At 44.8% G+C, this 15162-nt stretch overlaps 1 protein-coding gene across 1 annotated transcript in view; it reads left to right on the top strand.

The window, feature by feature from the left end:
- The first annotated feature begins 10297 nt into the window (after nt 1-10297).
- The window catches only part of LOC148542095 (CD109 antigen-like), a 202115-nt gene continuing 197250 nt past the window's right edge, over nt 10298-15162 (top strand). The window contains exon 1 of the mRNA XM_088472444.1: nt 10298-10547. Within this exon, the coding sequence (XP_088328570.1) occupies nt 10298-10547 (250 nt within the window). The remainder of the gene's footprint in view (nt 10548-15162) is intronic.

The following is a 15162-nucleotide window of genomic DNA, read 5'->3' on the forward strand; positions in this document are numbered from 1 at the left end:
CCATTTTTTTTCCTTATTTTAAAACCAGGACTGGCTTTCAGAGCCCAGTGCTGTTTTTTTAAAAAAGGGGGAACCCTATACTTTTTTTCCCCATATTTTTAGAACCAGGACTCGGTCAGGAGCTCGTGTCTAATTATGTTTTTTTGGGGAGAACCCCACTGAATTTAAAAAAAATATTTAACACTTTCAGAACTTGCACACACACAAGCAGCCTGCACGTATCTCACTGTTATGTGCGGGCTGTTTGTTTGGGAAAGAAACATGGGCAGCAAATACGGGGATTAAACACGGGTATACGCCATCGGGAAATACAATCCTGACAAACACGGGAGCTTGGTAAATTCCCTATTCTCTTTTAAAAATAAACTCCCATTTCTGATCATTCCTACCCGTGTTTAAAAATGGACAGACATGGGCCGGACACGATTCTTAGTAAATGTACCCCTATATGTAAGATCATCTGCTTGCTGTTGATGAATACATTATATGCTCTTAGTATTGAAACAAGCACTTGGTTGTTTAGATTTCTCCTTTTGAATTTCTATAAGGAATGTTTACAACTGAGAATAATATCAAATTCAAAAAAATCCTTTTATCATTATGACAATGACCAGGAAAAGAAATAGTATATGCAGAAAGCACCTTCAGTACATTATTGTTTTTCTTGTTTTATAAAACAGGTGCATTACTGCACAATAAATCCAGAATCTATAGAAATAATGAATGCAGCTGTCAGTCACAATAAATAGTTGCTTTTTCCTGATTGCTAAAGTTAGCTGCAGAGTATTTTGAAGCATCTGTGTGGGAGAGGCTTACTATATTTATAGTGCAAGCTTTAGTAATTGTACCTTACTTGCAAACAATTCTACTGTTAGGGGTAAATTTACTAAGAATCGAGTTTGGGTGAGTTTGGGCGACTTTGCAAACTCATGCGAGTTTAGCCTCTTCTTCAAACTCGCAAACAGGTGTGAGTTTGGAAGTGAGTTTTCTCTTCTCACTTTTAATACTCATGTGAGTTTGCAAACTCGACTAAACTCATCTTTGGCCAAACTAGGAAGTACTTTACATGAAAAAGTTGCAACTCTCAAATTTACTAAGAATCGAGTTTACAATCTGAGGTGAGTTTGTAGCAAACTCACTGATAAATTGATGTTTCAAATAGACCACCTCCTGAGCTGCGAGTTTGGCCACAACATACACAGATCAACGTGATTTGTGTATGTTTCTGCCTAAATACCTAATATAAAGTGTTTTTTGATTTAAAAAAATTGACATAGGGTGCCCCCCCCAAAAGCCTAATCAGCCCTGGGCTTGCCAGCCAGTCCTGGTTCCTAAAATTATGGGGAACAAAATGTGTAGGGTTCCACTGTAATTTAGAAACCAGCACCTGCAGGGCCAGTCCTGGTTTTAAATATAGGGGGAAAAAATTGCATCGGGGTCCCTCTATAATTAAAACCAGCACTGGACCCAAAACGGCTGGGCTGTAATGCCACAGCCAGGAGACCCTATTATCAGGGCTCCATGGCCAAAGCATTCTCAGGGAAGATGGGGACCCCCTCAAGAAGGGGTTCCCCCCAACAAAACCCCAGGCTTGGTCTGAAGTCCGGGTTCTTCCCCGCACCCCTGGAGCGTTGGGTACGGGGGTAATAAAGTGAGAAATATAAGGAAACTATTGTATTTTACAGTGGGACTACAGGTGCCAGCATGCCTGCCCTTTGACACTTGTTGAACTACAAGTGCCAGCAGGCGGCCGGCACCCGTACCCCCACTGCAAAATAAATAGTTAAATAAAAACAAAACACACACACACTGTGCCTAGTAAAACTTTATTTCATACCCCTACCCACTCACACATACTTACCTGTACCAGCCGGTCTGTCCTCTTCTCCAATGTAGAATCCATAATGACTGGCCCTGCAGAAAAGATTCTATACTCACCTTCATCCTGGCACTGGTCTCCGCAGCATCCTGGTAAGTCACCGTCACCTGCTCCATACACATACGTTAGCGCTGTATGTGTGTGACCACATACAGCGCTAACCGGCTCCTGACTGAACAGTGACAACAGTCAGGAGCCGCTAGCCAATCAGCGGCCGCTAACTGTAGAGCGGCCGTTGATTGTGCATTATTAGCCCACGTGGGAACTGTCAGGAGCACCTGTAGTCCCATTGTAAATTACAATAGTTACATTCTATTCTTCACTTTATTAGCCCCAACCCAACGCTCCAGGGACCAAGCCTGGGGTTTCGTGAGAGGGGAGACCCCTTTATTCGGGGGTCCCCACCTCCCCTGAGATCCCCGGCTTGGCCTGACCGGCTTGGGCTGAGAATGCTTTGGCCCTGGAGACCTGGTAATAGGGTCTCCGGGCTGTTGCAAAATAGCCCAGCTGTTTTGGGTCCAGTGCTGGTTTTAATTATAGGGGGACCCCTACGTAATTTTTCCCCCCTATAATTAAAACCAGGACTGGCCCTGCAGCCTGATGTTGGTTTCTATATTACGGTGGAACCCTACTCGTTTTGTTCCCTGTAATTTTTGGAAAAAGGACTGGCTGACAAGTCCGGGGCTGGTTAAGCTTTTGGGGGGAGACCCTACCTCATTTTTTTACAAACATTTAACACGTTTGTTTACAGCTACAACACAAGCAGCTTACACATATCTCACTGATATGTGCAGGCTACTTGCTCGGGTGAGTTTGGAAGAGAGAAAACACTACAATCTCGGGTAAATACTGTAATCTCATCTAAACTCGCAATTTGGGGGAAAAAACTCATTCTGCTTCACCATCGGAAAACTCACTTTCAGCTAAACGCAATTCTTAGTAAATTTGCGAGTTGTTAAAGGGTAAACTCACCCGAGTTTTGGTGAAGCAAAGTGAGTTTACAAAAAACAAAACTCAACCAAACTCTATTCTCAGTAAATTTACCCCTTAGTGTTTTTATAATATGTAAATATATGAAGGCTCCAATTTCACTCTGTGTCACATACTCAGGGGTAGATAGTGTGGATTCTGGCGCGTACTAGGGGATTGACTAATAAACAGAACAGAGGCACAGAGTCTAACATGCCGGGATTTTCACCAGGGACTGCCACAAGGAAGTTTGGATTTCGCAGCGCCTGGCATGCAAGTCATGGCCCTCTGTTTGGGTTCCCTGTATGGAACTGTTAGGCACTGATAGGAGACGGAAAGAGACTGGAGACATGCATGAGCAAAGCAGTAATTTAAAATAACAACAGCTAACTGATGCAGGAATGGTCAGAGTCAGGTTAATGGAAATAGCAAAGCTAGAACAGGAACACTGGAACTAGGACTTGAGACCTAATACTCTGGCACTGTTTTGTGCTCAGTCTCCCTTCATAGGGAGGAGGATTGAATTTGGCACTGAATGTGACATCACCTCCGGCTCATATTTTCTTTTTAAATTTCAAACAGGTCAGCATGAGCACTCTTAGGGAGCCGCGGCTGCCTGCACACACAGACGGGGAACAGCAGAGAGGACCAGCTGCCAGCATGTCACCACGGCTGGTGTTGCCAGATACCTAGCCTCTGTGGAGACTTGGCAGCCCAGGGAGACCAGCGCTGAACTCTTATTGTCCACAGTATTTAAGAAAGCACTGGTCTCTTCATGCATGTTCCCCCTCATAGTTATTGCTTCTTATTTATTGTTCTGTATTTGGGGAGTTAAGAGTCTCTCCCCAGGAGCATGTCTATCCCTTGGCCAGGATGGCACTTGTCAGGGACCTGGAGATATGCTGGGGTTTTGAGGCCTGGAGAGACATGGGTTGACACAAGGGGGGCTTAGAGAGACACATGGTGGACCAAAGTGTCACATGGTGGGCCAGGAGTGACACAGGAGGAGCCTAGAGAGACACAGGGTGGGCCTGTACACTGTACAGTTACAGTGTAGGCCTGGAGTAACACAGTAGGAGCCTAGAGTGACACAGGGCACCAGTACCTTATTTTGCCAGGGGCGCTTGGACACCTAGATACACCCATCTCTCCCTACTATCTATCTCTTGTGGTCAATGCCACTTACTAGGCTATCTATCTGGGGCAAATACAGGAGGCTAAAAATTTTTTTAAATAATTTGATTCTTAGTATAATGTGTTATTAGAACATATCTTAACACCAACATCCGTTTTGCTTAGGTTTTTTCAAGGCATCTATTTGTTTTAATAAATCAATAAAATATGATATTGTAACTGTAAATTAAGTCCTTAGTGTCATATAGACTTCTATGCCCCCTTTTTTTAACTAATATTGTATAATCAAGTCTGGCAGAAGCACATTCAGTATATATTGAGCAATTATTAGAATTAAGGGATTAAGGGATCACTTCCAATACCTCACAGAAGCGAAAGTAGAAGTGATCAAATCTTGTGCCGGAAATACTTCCATAAGTTTTCAAATGAACCTTTATATCCATATTAACTTTTATGCATTGACAGGATGCTTCCTTTTACTTTATTTTAGATATGTTAAAAATAGTTTGAGGTATTCTGGGGTCTGAATTGTGAGCATTGCTTGGTTGGAGGGTCAGAAGCACACACAGGGGGTGTCACAAGCCAGACCTTTGAACCATGTTTCATGCACTGAGTGACTCATCATATACCTGTTCTGCAGGTCAGGTTTTCTAGTTGCACTTGTGTTGTGGAGCTGATGCATGGATGTCACCATATTGGATCTTGTCAGCTGACCACATTTCCTCCAGTCAGAGTGCTCCTTGCCTCAGCTGACTCTGGCAGCCAATCTGTGACCTGCAGTTTCTATGTAAGCCTTTCCTGTTGAATAGCTCACTGCCAGAGCAATATGGTTGTGTATAGATCCCCTTCAGTAGTTGTACCTGTAAGTGATGTGGAGTGATGGCCTGATTCAGACCCGCTCACAAGCGCTATGCACTCGCAAGTGGGTCGATGGCCGGGTAGTGCGATGTTGATCGACAGCTCACCTCGTTTTGTAGGCTGGGAGGGGGGGTGGCTGGCCAAACGGAGGCATTCCCGAAGGAACGCCTGCCGTTTGAGGGCAGCCCTACTGACATCACCAGTGATGTCAGTAGTGAGCTTCCGGCTCTATTAGAGCCGGAAGCTCACTGGGGCTTGCGGCAGACGAGACCCTACCACAAGGGTCTCGTCAGGGCCATCTCTTCCATTGGGCTTGGTGGGCAGTTGCCCAAGGGCCCGAAGCTTGTAGGGGCCCACGAAAACCCGCCCAGCCGCAGCCGCGGCCAGTTGGTAAATTTGTGATATTTTTATAAGCCGGCCGCCGGTGCACTGTATTCCGATCTAACCTCACCCCACCCCATCCCCCACGTGAAGAGTACTCACCTCAGTCCCAGTTTCACTTCATCCGCCGGCTTCAGACCAGTCAGACAGAGTCTCTCTGCATGTGTGGGAGGTCTGATGGGCATGCAGGAGGGTTTAATTTTATTGACCATTTACATTTTTTTCCCGTGAATAGGTGGGTAGGGACCCCAGTGCATTGCTTTGCCCAGGGCCCACACTGCTGTTAAGACAACCCTGGGTCTCTTCGCAAGCCCGATGGTCGCGACCATCACCTGGCCGCTCGCAAAAGCTGTGGGTGGTCACCTACAGCTTAGCGAGTGGCCAGGAGGCCGGTTTTAAAAAAAAAAGCAGCCCTGATTCAGAGCGAGCGCTCGCTTTTTGCGAGTGGCTCTGAATCAGGGCCTGAGTGCGGATGTGCTGTTTCATGCCCATAATAAAGCACGCCAAAAGAAGAAATCTGTACCCTTGCAGGTTTACTTCACTCACCACGCTTCGGGCACGGTGGCTAGATTTGCTCGCCACAGGTTACTAATCCCACTCTATGTCCACGCGGATAGTAACTGATGAGGTTGGACAGTAACTGATGATGTTGCGGTACATCTACTGACGGGATCTATAAGCTACCTTGTACCTGCTTTGTCTGTTTCACAAGCCAGCATTGCCTTCAGTTGCACCACTCTAATGACTGCATCATAGTTCTGCTGCATGCTTCACTTGTGAGTCTCACCTTATATCTTCAGCTTATCTTGCCTGCTAGTATTCAAGTATTACAGTCCATCTCATACCAGCTTTATTAGTTGCTTCCAGTCCCTGGATTAGTGCACTCTTCAAGCTCTTTCAGTGTTCCTGAGTCCTGGTGTGCAGATAACCTCTGATTGTCCTGCTAGCAAGTTTCCTACCAGCTTTATATACAAATACCAGTCTTTTCCTGAGTGTTCATACTAAAGGACAATGGGCCTGATTTCGAGACGGACGCAATGGCGATTTTTAGTCGAGCATTTGTTTACTAATGGCATGAGTGAAAGTCGCTCTGCGCATTGCAATCACGCATGCACAGAGGACCCACTCACGAAGTGAGTGACAGGTAGTCAGCGTTTGGGGGTGGTAACAAGGTGGTTAGAAAAACGCAGATATGTCTGACCACCGCTTAAACGCTATTTTGTGGACGTGTATAAATTAATTATTACGATTTCCTGTGCAGCATGAGACCTCTCTGCATGTCAGGAGAGCTGCAGTGTTTGTGGCTGGTCAGACTTGACTTACATGCGTGACTGCCTGCTGTGCGTCAATGGTACCAATGTTTACACTGTTGCACATCATCATACGGATATGAGAAGACAGCAGTGGGCGTCCCTATGCTTGGGTATGCTTTGGAAGGCATTAGCATATTTTAGAAACTTTGATTCATGAGAGTATGCAGTTGCGTTTGCATTAACGTCTGTCTCTAAATCAGTCCCAATGTCATCTCAGTCCTGTGCTGCTTCCTCCAGCACTCTCCTGCAAACAGCATATACTATTGTGTGTATATTTTGTCAGTTTCCAACCACAGTACAAGCGTCTTTAATACAGACTCAGGGCCTGATTCGGGGCTCGCTCTGAATGAGGGCGATTTTTTTTAAAAAATCCACCTCCAGGCCGCTCGCATAGCTGTGGGTGACTACCCACAGCTTTTGCGAGTGGCCTGGCGATGGTCGCGATTATCGCGACCATCGGGCTTGCGACGAGACCCTTGTGGTAGGGTCTCAATTCCCACAAGCCCGAGTGAACTTCCTGCTCTAATAGAGCAGGAAGTTCACTACTGACATCACGAATTATGTCAGTAGGGCCGCCCACAAACAGCAGGCGTTCCTTCAGGAACGCCTTCGTTTGTCCAGCCACCCCCCTCCCTGCCTACAAAATGGGGCGAGCTGTAGATCAACATCGTCAGCTGCCCCATTTTGTAGCGAGCCCTGGAGTGAGTGAAGTTCTCACTCGCGCACGCGCGTACGCACTGGCCGACCATCAACCCGCTTGCGAGCGCTATGCGCTCGCGAGTGGGTCTGAATCAGACCCTCAGTCTTCAAGTGTCCTGAGTTAACATTTCCAGCCCAAGCTCATCTTAACCTGCCCCATAGCACTGCTAAACCCAGCAATGCCCAGATTCAAGCTATTCCGGTCCCACTCCAGATTCTACCTGTTCAGGGTCCAGGCTGGATTCTCACTATCACTGGTACCAGCCCAATGACCAGCTACAGTTCCGCTGCTACCACAGCATCCAGCACCACTGGTACCAGCCTGGTGTTTAACCACAGTTCAGCTGCTACCACAGTCTCCAGTACATTAGTACTAGCCCGGTGTTCAGCCACAGTTCCGCTGCTACCACAGCATCCGGCACCTTTGTCCAGCTTTCGTCCACTGGTTCCAGTTCCACCGGTTCTGGCCTGGTGTTCAATTCAAGTGCAACTAGTCCAGCCTGGTGTTCAGTCCCACCAGTATTAACCCGGTGTTTAGTATTCCTATTTCCAGTGTTACCACTTCCAGACAGGTTATTTGTCAAGCTCTGTACCCCAGAGTCTACTTCAGCAAGAAGCATCATTAAAGTACTATTCTCGCAGAGCTGGTCCTAGGCATAGACAAACTAGGCAAATGCCTAGGGGCATACACAGGGGCGTTTTAAGAGAGGAGGGGGCCCGTGTGCACTCCTCGTGCAGGGCAGGACCTCGATCAGGTAAGTTTAAGAAAAATATGGGTGCTGTGTGTGCGGTGCGGGGCGCCCCTGGACCCGGGGGCCTGTGTGCCCTGCAAACACTGCACCCATTATAGATACGCCACTGCGCATATATTACCCCTTCAGTGATTGGACGACAGCTCATACAGCAAGTGGTAGCGGGAAGCAGAGACAGTGGGGGCAGCGGGCATTAACAAAAATGGCCAGCTGCAGCATCTCCTCCTCCCATGTGCCTTTGCAGAGTCCAATAGGCTGAGTCTGTCTGCAAGAAGACACACAGTGCTGAGCTGAGCATAGATAGAGTGAGGAGTGCAAGCATGGCAGCTTCTAATATCTGCAGTCCAGGCAGGCTTATTGGCCGGCTGAGTGCTGTGCAGGGGGTGCAGGAAAGTTGGGGTGTAATAATGTGGGGCATAATGTGTAAGGGGCATTCCTGTGTTGCATTATGTGTATAAGGGGCACTACTACTGTGTGGCATTATGTGTACAAGGTACACCGTTGTGTGGCGTAATGTGTTTAAAGGGCACTACTGTGTGGTGTAATGTGAATTAGGAGAAATACAGTGTGACATAACGTGAAGAAGGGATACTATCTTGTGATGTAATGTGAATAAGGTTCCACTACTGTGTGGCATAAATTTAATTGGGGGTACTCTAGTGTGTGATGCACGCTGTCTCTATTTAAAATATGGGGGCACCAATGATCTTGCTGGCACAGGACACCAAAAAGTCTAGTTATAGCTCTGTGGATGAGGATTGCTATGGGTGAGGGGTGATGTATGTTGCTGGCTGCTGCTGTGATCTGCGCAGCAGGGTGATGGGTACTGTGCTGGGACAGGGGTGCTTGGTCAGAGGCAGAACTAGCGATGGTGCTAGGGGGGCACCAGACAAATTCTTGCCTAGGGCCTCAATTTGGTTATGGCCGGCTCTATATTCTCACTATACCTTCATCTATAGCTCATCAGCCCAGTTCCTGTGCCCATAGTCTAATACAGATTCAGATGGTTTCAGAAAGGATGAATCCTGACAGGGGGCCTTAGATACACAATAGGACTAGCTAGTTCAGACTAGAAAGAGGTGGTTTGGAGACTGGAGCTTCCCTACAATGAGAGAGGGGCCCAGAAAAGCAGCTGCCACTGCCATCACATGTTGATGATTCCTACAGCAAACTTCTCAATCATAGGCAGATGTCTGCAGGGGGCGGCCAGAATGCCAGCAAGTATGGCACAAGGGGTAAGGGTAAAGTAAGTAATATGTGTGTGTGTGTGTGTTTAAACCTAGATTGTCTATGGGGTGTAAAGTAAGATCTAGGAAAGATATTTAAAAACTTTTCTTGATACTGTGGGTAGTAGTTTACATGAGCTACGCAAGCTGTCAAGTAAAGCCACACATGTTAATGAGGGGAATGAGGATCGCCATTGGCTGACCCTGAGCTAACCTGCTCATGATCCATCTGCATTCTCAAAATAGTGTAATGCAACGATATAGCCCTCCTAGTGGGTGGGGGGCCTGGACCACAGCGTACCATAAATTACATTCTGCCAATCCAAATCAGAAAAACTCCTAATTACAGAACTTGCATAGTATTGCGCCTGAAAGAATGCTAAAGGGAATCGTTGGAGTATTGGGTATTTTTCTCTGGCCTGCTCAAAGGTTAATAGACATTTATTAGGATCATCTACGACATTACTCATATCATTCACTCCCTCTCTCCACCATAGTATGAATTGAAAGGATGCAAGTCCATTCTGGAAATCAGGATTGGTCAGAAAAGGCAGAAATAAGGATTTGTGTGCATTCAAATTGTGTTGGTGGCGTAATATATGCCACAATCTCCTCGTGGACCACAATAGGGTTTATTTTTGCACCTCCTGACTAACTAAAGCATCATTCTGGTGAAAGAAGCTAATTAAATTTCCGTCTGTCAAAAATTGTTTATCAATAATTGAATCCATGTATATATTGCTCTTGTGTAGCCAATCCCACAGGTAGCATAAAATAGATGCGTTATTGTAATAGGTTAAATGCGGAAAATTGATTCTTCCATTGTTCTTTGTCTGCTGAAGTTGTAGGGGGGCTATTCTAGTCTGCCCTTCCAAAGGAATTTACTAAATAAAGCATTAATCTTTAAGGTGTTTCTATGTGTAAGTAGGAGTGGCAAGGACTGCAATAGATAAAGTAAGAGTGGGAAAGTCATCATGTTTATTAGACTTGCCCTGCCTAGGTAGGACAACAGGAGATGGCTCCACCCCTCCAGCTCCACCGCAATGGATGAGATAGCCTTGGTGATATTTATCCAATAAAGAGTAGATGGCGACCTCGGCAAAAGGAATATGTCTACTCCATAACGGTTGGGCCAACCCTGGTGTTAAACATAAACCTACAGATTTGGACATGTTTACTTCAAAACCAGAGACATTTCCAAAATCATTAAAAATATTTAAAACTGCAGATAGGGAATCTTTAGTATTGGATATGTACAATAAGACATCGTCAGCAAATGCCATGAGTCGAGCCTTGGCATTACCTATCGGGATTCCCTTAAAGAGAAGAGAGGATTGTAGGATCCTAAGAGGGGGTCAATTGCTAAATTATTTAATAAGGATAAAAGGGGGCACCCTTGCCATGTTCCCCTATTCATTGTTATTGGAGAGTCATGCGATCGATTAACAATTAAAGATGTTGTAAGAATAGAATAAAAATAGCAGACAAGACGTATGAACTAAGGGTCAAAGTCGCACCAGAAAAAGATGTGGTCATGCTACGGTTTCAAAAGTCTTGTGAGTATCTAGGCTCAACAACATACAATCAAGATTCAAGGACTGAGATGCTGCGATCACATCCGCAAGGGCAGTTTGTATCACCTTCACTGACTGACGACCTCGAACATAACCCACCTGATGATGAGTTAACAAATCAGGGAGTATTGAATATATTCCAGGGGCTGGGTAGGAGGCCTTCTCAAATTACCTCTAAGAGCAGCTGTGTATGGGTGGCCGGCCCAAAAACAACAACAAGAATTATTTAAAACCATAGCGCTATAGTGGTAAATAAAACACAATAATTGCTTTTTATCTAGCAATTTATTTGCACATTAATATATTCAAAAAATCTTTAAAACATTTCATCAATATCCATTAGAGCAACCATATGCATAAATCACAAGTATCAGTTAATATATTTATAACACACTTCAAAAATATGCTGAAATTAAAAACTTTTACAGATAACTCCTTATTGTCCCACAACAACCAATTACAAGTTCAATGAGTCCTTTGTTTCAAATAGCACAGCACCACAATTATTTATATATCTGTAATGATTGTTACGTTGGTAAAATTCAACCTGATACAACCGTACATTTCTCACGGATTACCAGGTTGTATATATGTTAGTATTGTGGCTAAATCTCCCTGTCCGTGTTTCAATCCCCTTTCCGATATTATAAAGTATTTCTCCTGGGTTCAATGTAAATAATCAAATTAAGGATAGCGGTATAACCAGCTTATGACCTGCCAATGTGGGCTCCGGTGAACACACTCACCGGTAATTCCAGACGCTGTCTCCATTCACAAACTATAGGACAGGTGAATTCCAATATAAGTGTTCCCCACTGGTCACTGGATACTGGCCACTGGTTATGGAGATCGGCGGAGCCGGCTTGCGACATGCTGATATAGGCTCCAGTGAGACCGCTCACCGCTAGCTTGTAGACGCCATCTCCATCCACAGATCCGCCACTCTTCTGTTGTTAATAGTGTCAACTGGCGGAAATAAAGTTGCCAAAATGCTTGTTGCAGTATCGCGGCTGTACTTTGGCAGGATCTTCCACGGCAAGAATTATTCAGCTGCTTGAAGTGTAAAAAAACACTATAAAGCCTCCTAACAAATCAGGGAGAATATCCTGCAGCCTGTTAGCCATTATGTTAGAAAATATCTTAAAATCAGTATTTAATAAAGAAATGGGTCTATATGCGTCTACTGAAGTCGGATCTTTGGCCGGTTTGGGAATCAGAGTCGTATAGGCATTAGTAGAGGAGGGATAAAAAGGGTTATCACAAAGAGCTCACCAAGTAGCTCAAGTAAGATTGATGTGATTTCGTTTTGAAGAAGTTTAAAATATTTCCTGGTGTAATCATCAGGGCCTGGAGACTTATGCAATGGCAAGTTTTTCATTACCGACTCCAAATCCCAGTCCGTTATATATTTGCTGTTGAAATAGCGTTTTGAGCGTGAGTCAGCTTAGGAAGATTTGCATCCTCCATTATTTTAGCTTGCAAAGTCGTATCTATATATATTTATAGTTCATTGTAAAACTGATTAAACTGCTTTAATATTTCAGCAGTGTTAAGGAGGGTTCTGCCAGAGGTCGAATTTTTAATTGCAGAAATGGATGAGCATTTTTTCGAAGGCTTCAACATCATTGATAGCAATTTGCCGCCTTATTGCCCCATGAAAGCTTGAAAAAGGCTAAGGAGATATCCGAAATGCATTGTTGCTGCTCTCTCTGACTGGGTCACTGGAAAAAACTGACGGATTTCACCTAGCCACATGCTGCCATATCCACTCTTACTCCCTGCATACACAGGTCGAGTATCAGCACTTTACCTGCCGTGCTGTTTGCACTAGCTGCTATTATCCCTATGACTGGACTGACTGAGGCTATAATATTGGAGGTGCGGTGAGGCCGTTGGATTATCCCTTGATTCCCACTGCGGGAGCTGAGACCTAGGATCCCCGCTAGCCGCCGCAGGTGACTTAGGCCCTGATTCAGAGCCGGATGCTCTGACCAGAGCGCTCGCTCTGAATTAGGGCCCACCTCCATTAAAATGGAGCGTCCTCCTGGATGCTCGTATAACTGTGGGTCACCACCCACAGCATATACGAGCGTCCAACAAGATGGTCGCGATGGTCTTGACCATCGCGACCATTGGACTTGCGAGTGAAACCCTGTGGTCGGGTTTCTCAACCGCAAGGCCAGGAGTGATTTTGGCTCTATCAGAGCCAAAATCACTCCCACTGACATCACTAGTGATGTCAGTGGGGCCGGCTTCAGATGGTAGACGTTCCCATATGAACGCCTCCGTCTGCAAGGCACGCCCCCAGAACGCCCACCAAAGGGGGCGTGCTGTCAATCAACATCGACAGCACGTCCCCTTTGGTGCGAGACCCGGAGCGATGGAAAGTCCTTCGCTCGCTGGGTCTCGCGCATGCGCACGACGGAGCTCCCTCCGTCGTGCGCATGCGCAGTGGGGAACATCGACCCACTTGCGAGCGTACTGCCGCTCGCAAGTGGGTCTGAATGACCCCCATAGCTGGCTAATTAGCTAAAGAGATATCCGGTGCAGGAACCAGCGACTCTCCATTTGCACACGGACCAGCGCTACCCCCGGGGCCGTGGATAGGTCTCAGCTGGATACATGCTGGCTGTGTGTTAGCAGATCCAGGATTACTGCAGCAAGACTAAGATGACTTTACATGCTGGTAACCTGAAATATCCTGTGTGACTGCTTGTCTGTTAATTGTGCAATCAGTGGATTTTCAAGTTGATACATTTACCTATCGGCTATGGTGGGAAATAGCTACCATTTCACCAGCTATTATCAAGTTTCCAGTGAATGCAACAAACTGTTGATTTATTAACTGAGTTCTGGAGTTCTAACTGGGTGCACAATATACCAAGTCTGGTGGTTACACCCACATCGTTATACTTAGCCTTTATCATAGGCTGTTTTTCTTATGCACCTAATAGTGTTTCCCCTTTTATTGAGTCTGATCAGCTCTTATTTATAAGAGATCAAGTGTTTTTAGAATATGTATATGTTGGTCTAGATACATGTGGTTTCCTTTTTATGCATGGATAAATTTAATTAATTGAATAAATTACTGTTTACTATATAGTGTGTTGCTTTTCATGTCCCGACAAGGGTATTTTCAGCGCAATCACTTATCCTTTTTTGCCAGTTATTAAAAAATAATCTATAAGTGATAGAGAATTATGTGCTCTAGTGTGGTGAGTGTAAGATGTTCAAAGACTCCAGGCATCCCCCAAATTAAGTAATTCTTTTAATTCCTGGATATATCGCCAACAGTGCGAGGATAATCTTCAACCCGGGGGAGATTTGTCAATGGCTGGATCATCAACGGTATTAAAGTCTCCACCTATGATTAATGAATATAAGGTACGACTGGCTAAAATTTGAGTTAAATTACCAAAAAATGCACCAGGGTTGACATTAGGTGTATAAACAATTACTAAAGTATATCGCGTATTTTCCATCTCCACTTCCGCCACCATATAACAACCATTAGGATCAAGCATGGAGTCTATAATGGTATATCGTAAATCATGGTGAAAAAGTAATGCCACACCACGTGACTTTGAACGATAAGAGGCCATCAGACACTCCCCAATCCAAGAAGCCCGAAGAGCAGAGCAATCCCCCGCCATCATGTAGAAAATCACCTGAGAGTGCAAACTACGAATGTGTGTGAGCACCTTTTTATGTTTTAATGGGGAGTTGAGTCCACCCGCATTCCAAGACAGCAAGGAGATGGACTGCTGCCTCTGGGGGACAGAAATATTATCCACCTGTGCTGCCATAATATGTGTAAAAAAGGAACATTCCCAAAAGGAACAGGGTCAAATCATCCCCACACGACTCCCCACCCACTCCCATATAAAATAATAGCATACATAGAGAGCAATGCATACAGATTCCAAATGTCATTCATATATACAACTTGATTCCGCACAAGATCAAATAGGACATAATTTATATAATAGATCCAAGCATATTAGCTGTTTTGACACAGCTAATATAGTACAGCTCTTGGTTGGTGGTGCTCCCAAATTTTAAGTATCTAAACTTTTTATTCTTCTGTTCTTGCCAGAAAGCAAGGAGAAGACAAAAAATGGCTTTTGGGGGCACACTCAAACATAATAATTCAAACAATATGATGAGTATATTTATTAAAACACAAATTTTATTGGATACTACCCCTTTAAAATGCTGAATGAGCCGATGATAAAACTATACATATCTTATATAATTATGTTAATTACTGGAGAGTTTGTCTTTAATTTGTAACTATTATAACATCCATACAGTGTATACACTTATTGCAAGTGTCATATAGATATGTAGTAGAAAGACAATGAAGAGCGCTGGACA

This window comes from Taudactylus pleione, unplaced genomic scaffold (assembly GCF_031769625.1).
Source record: "Taudactylus pleione unplaced genomic scaffold, aTauple2 ptg000015l, whole genome shotgun sequence".
Lineage (NCBI taxonomy): Eukaryota > Metazoa > Chordata > Amphibia > Anura > Myobatrachidae > Taudactylus > Taudactylus pleione.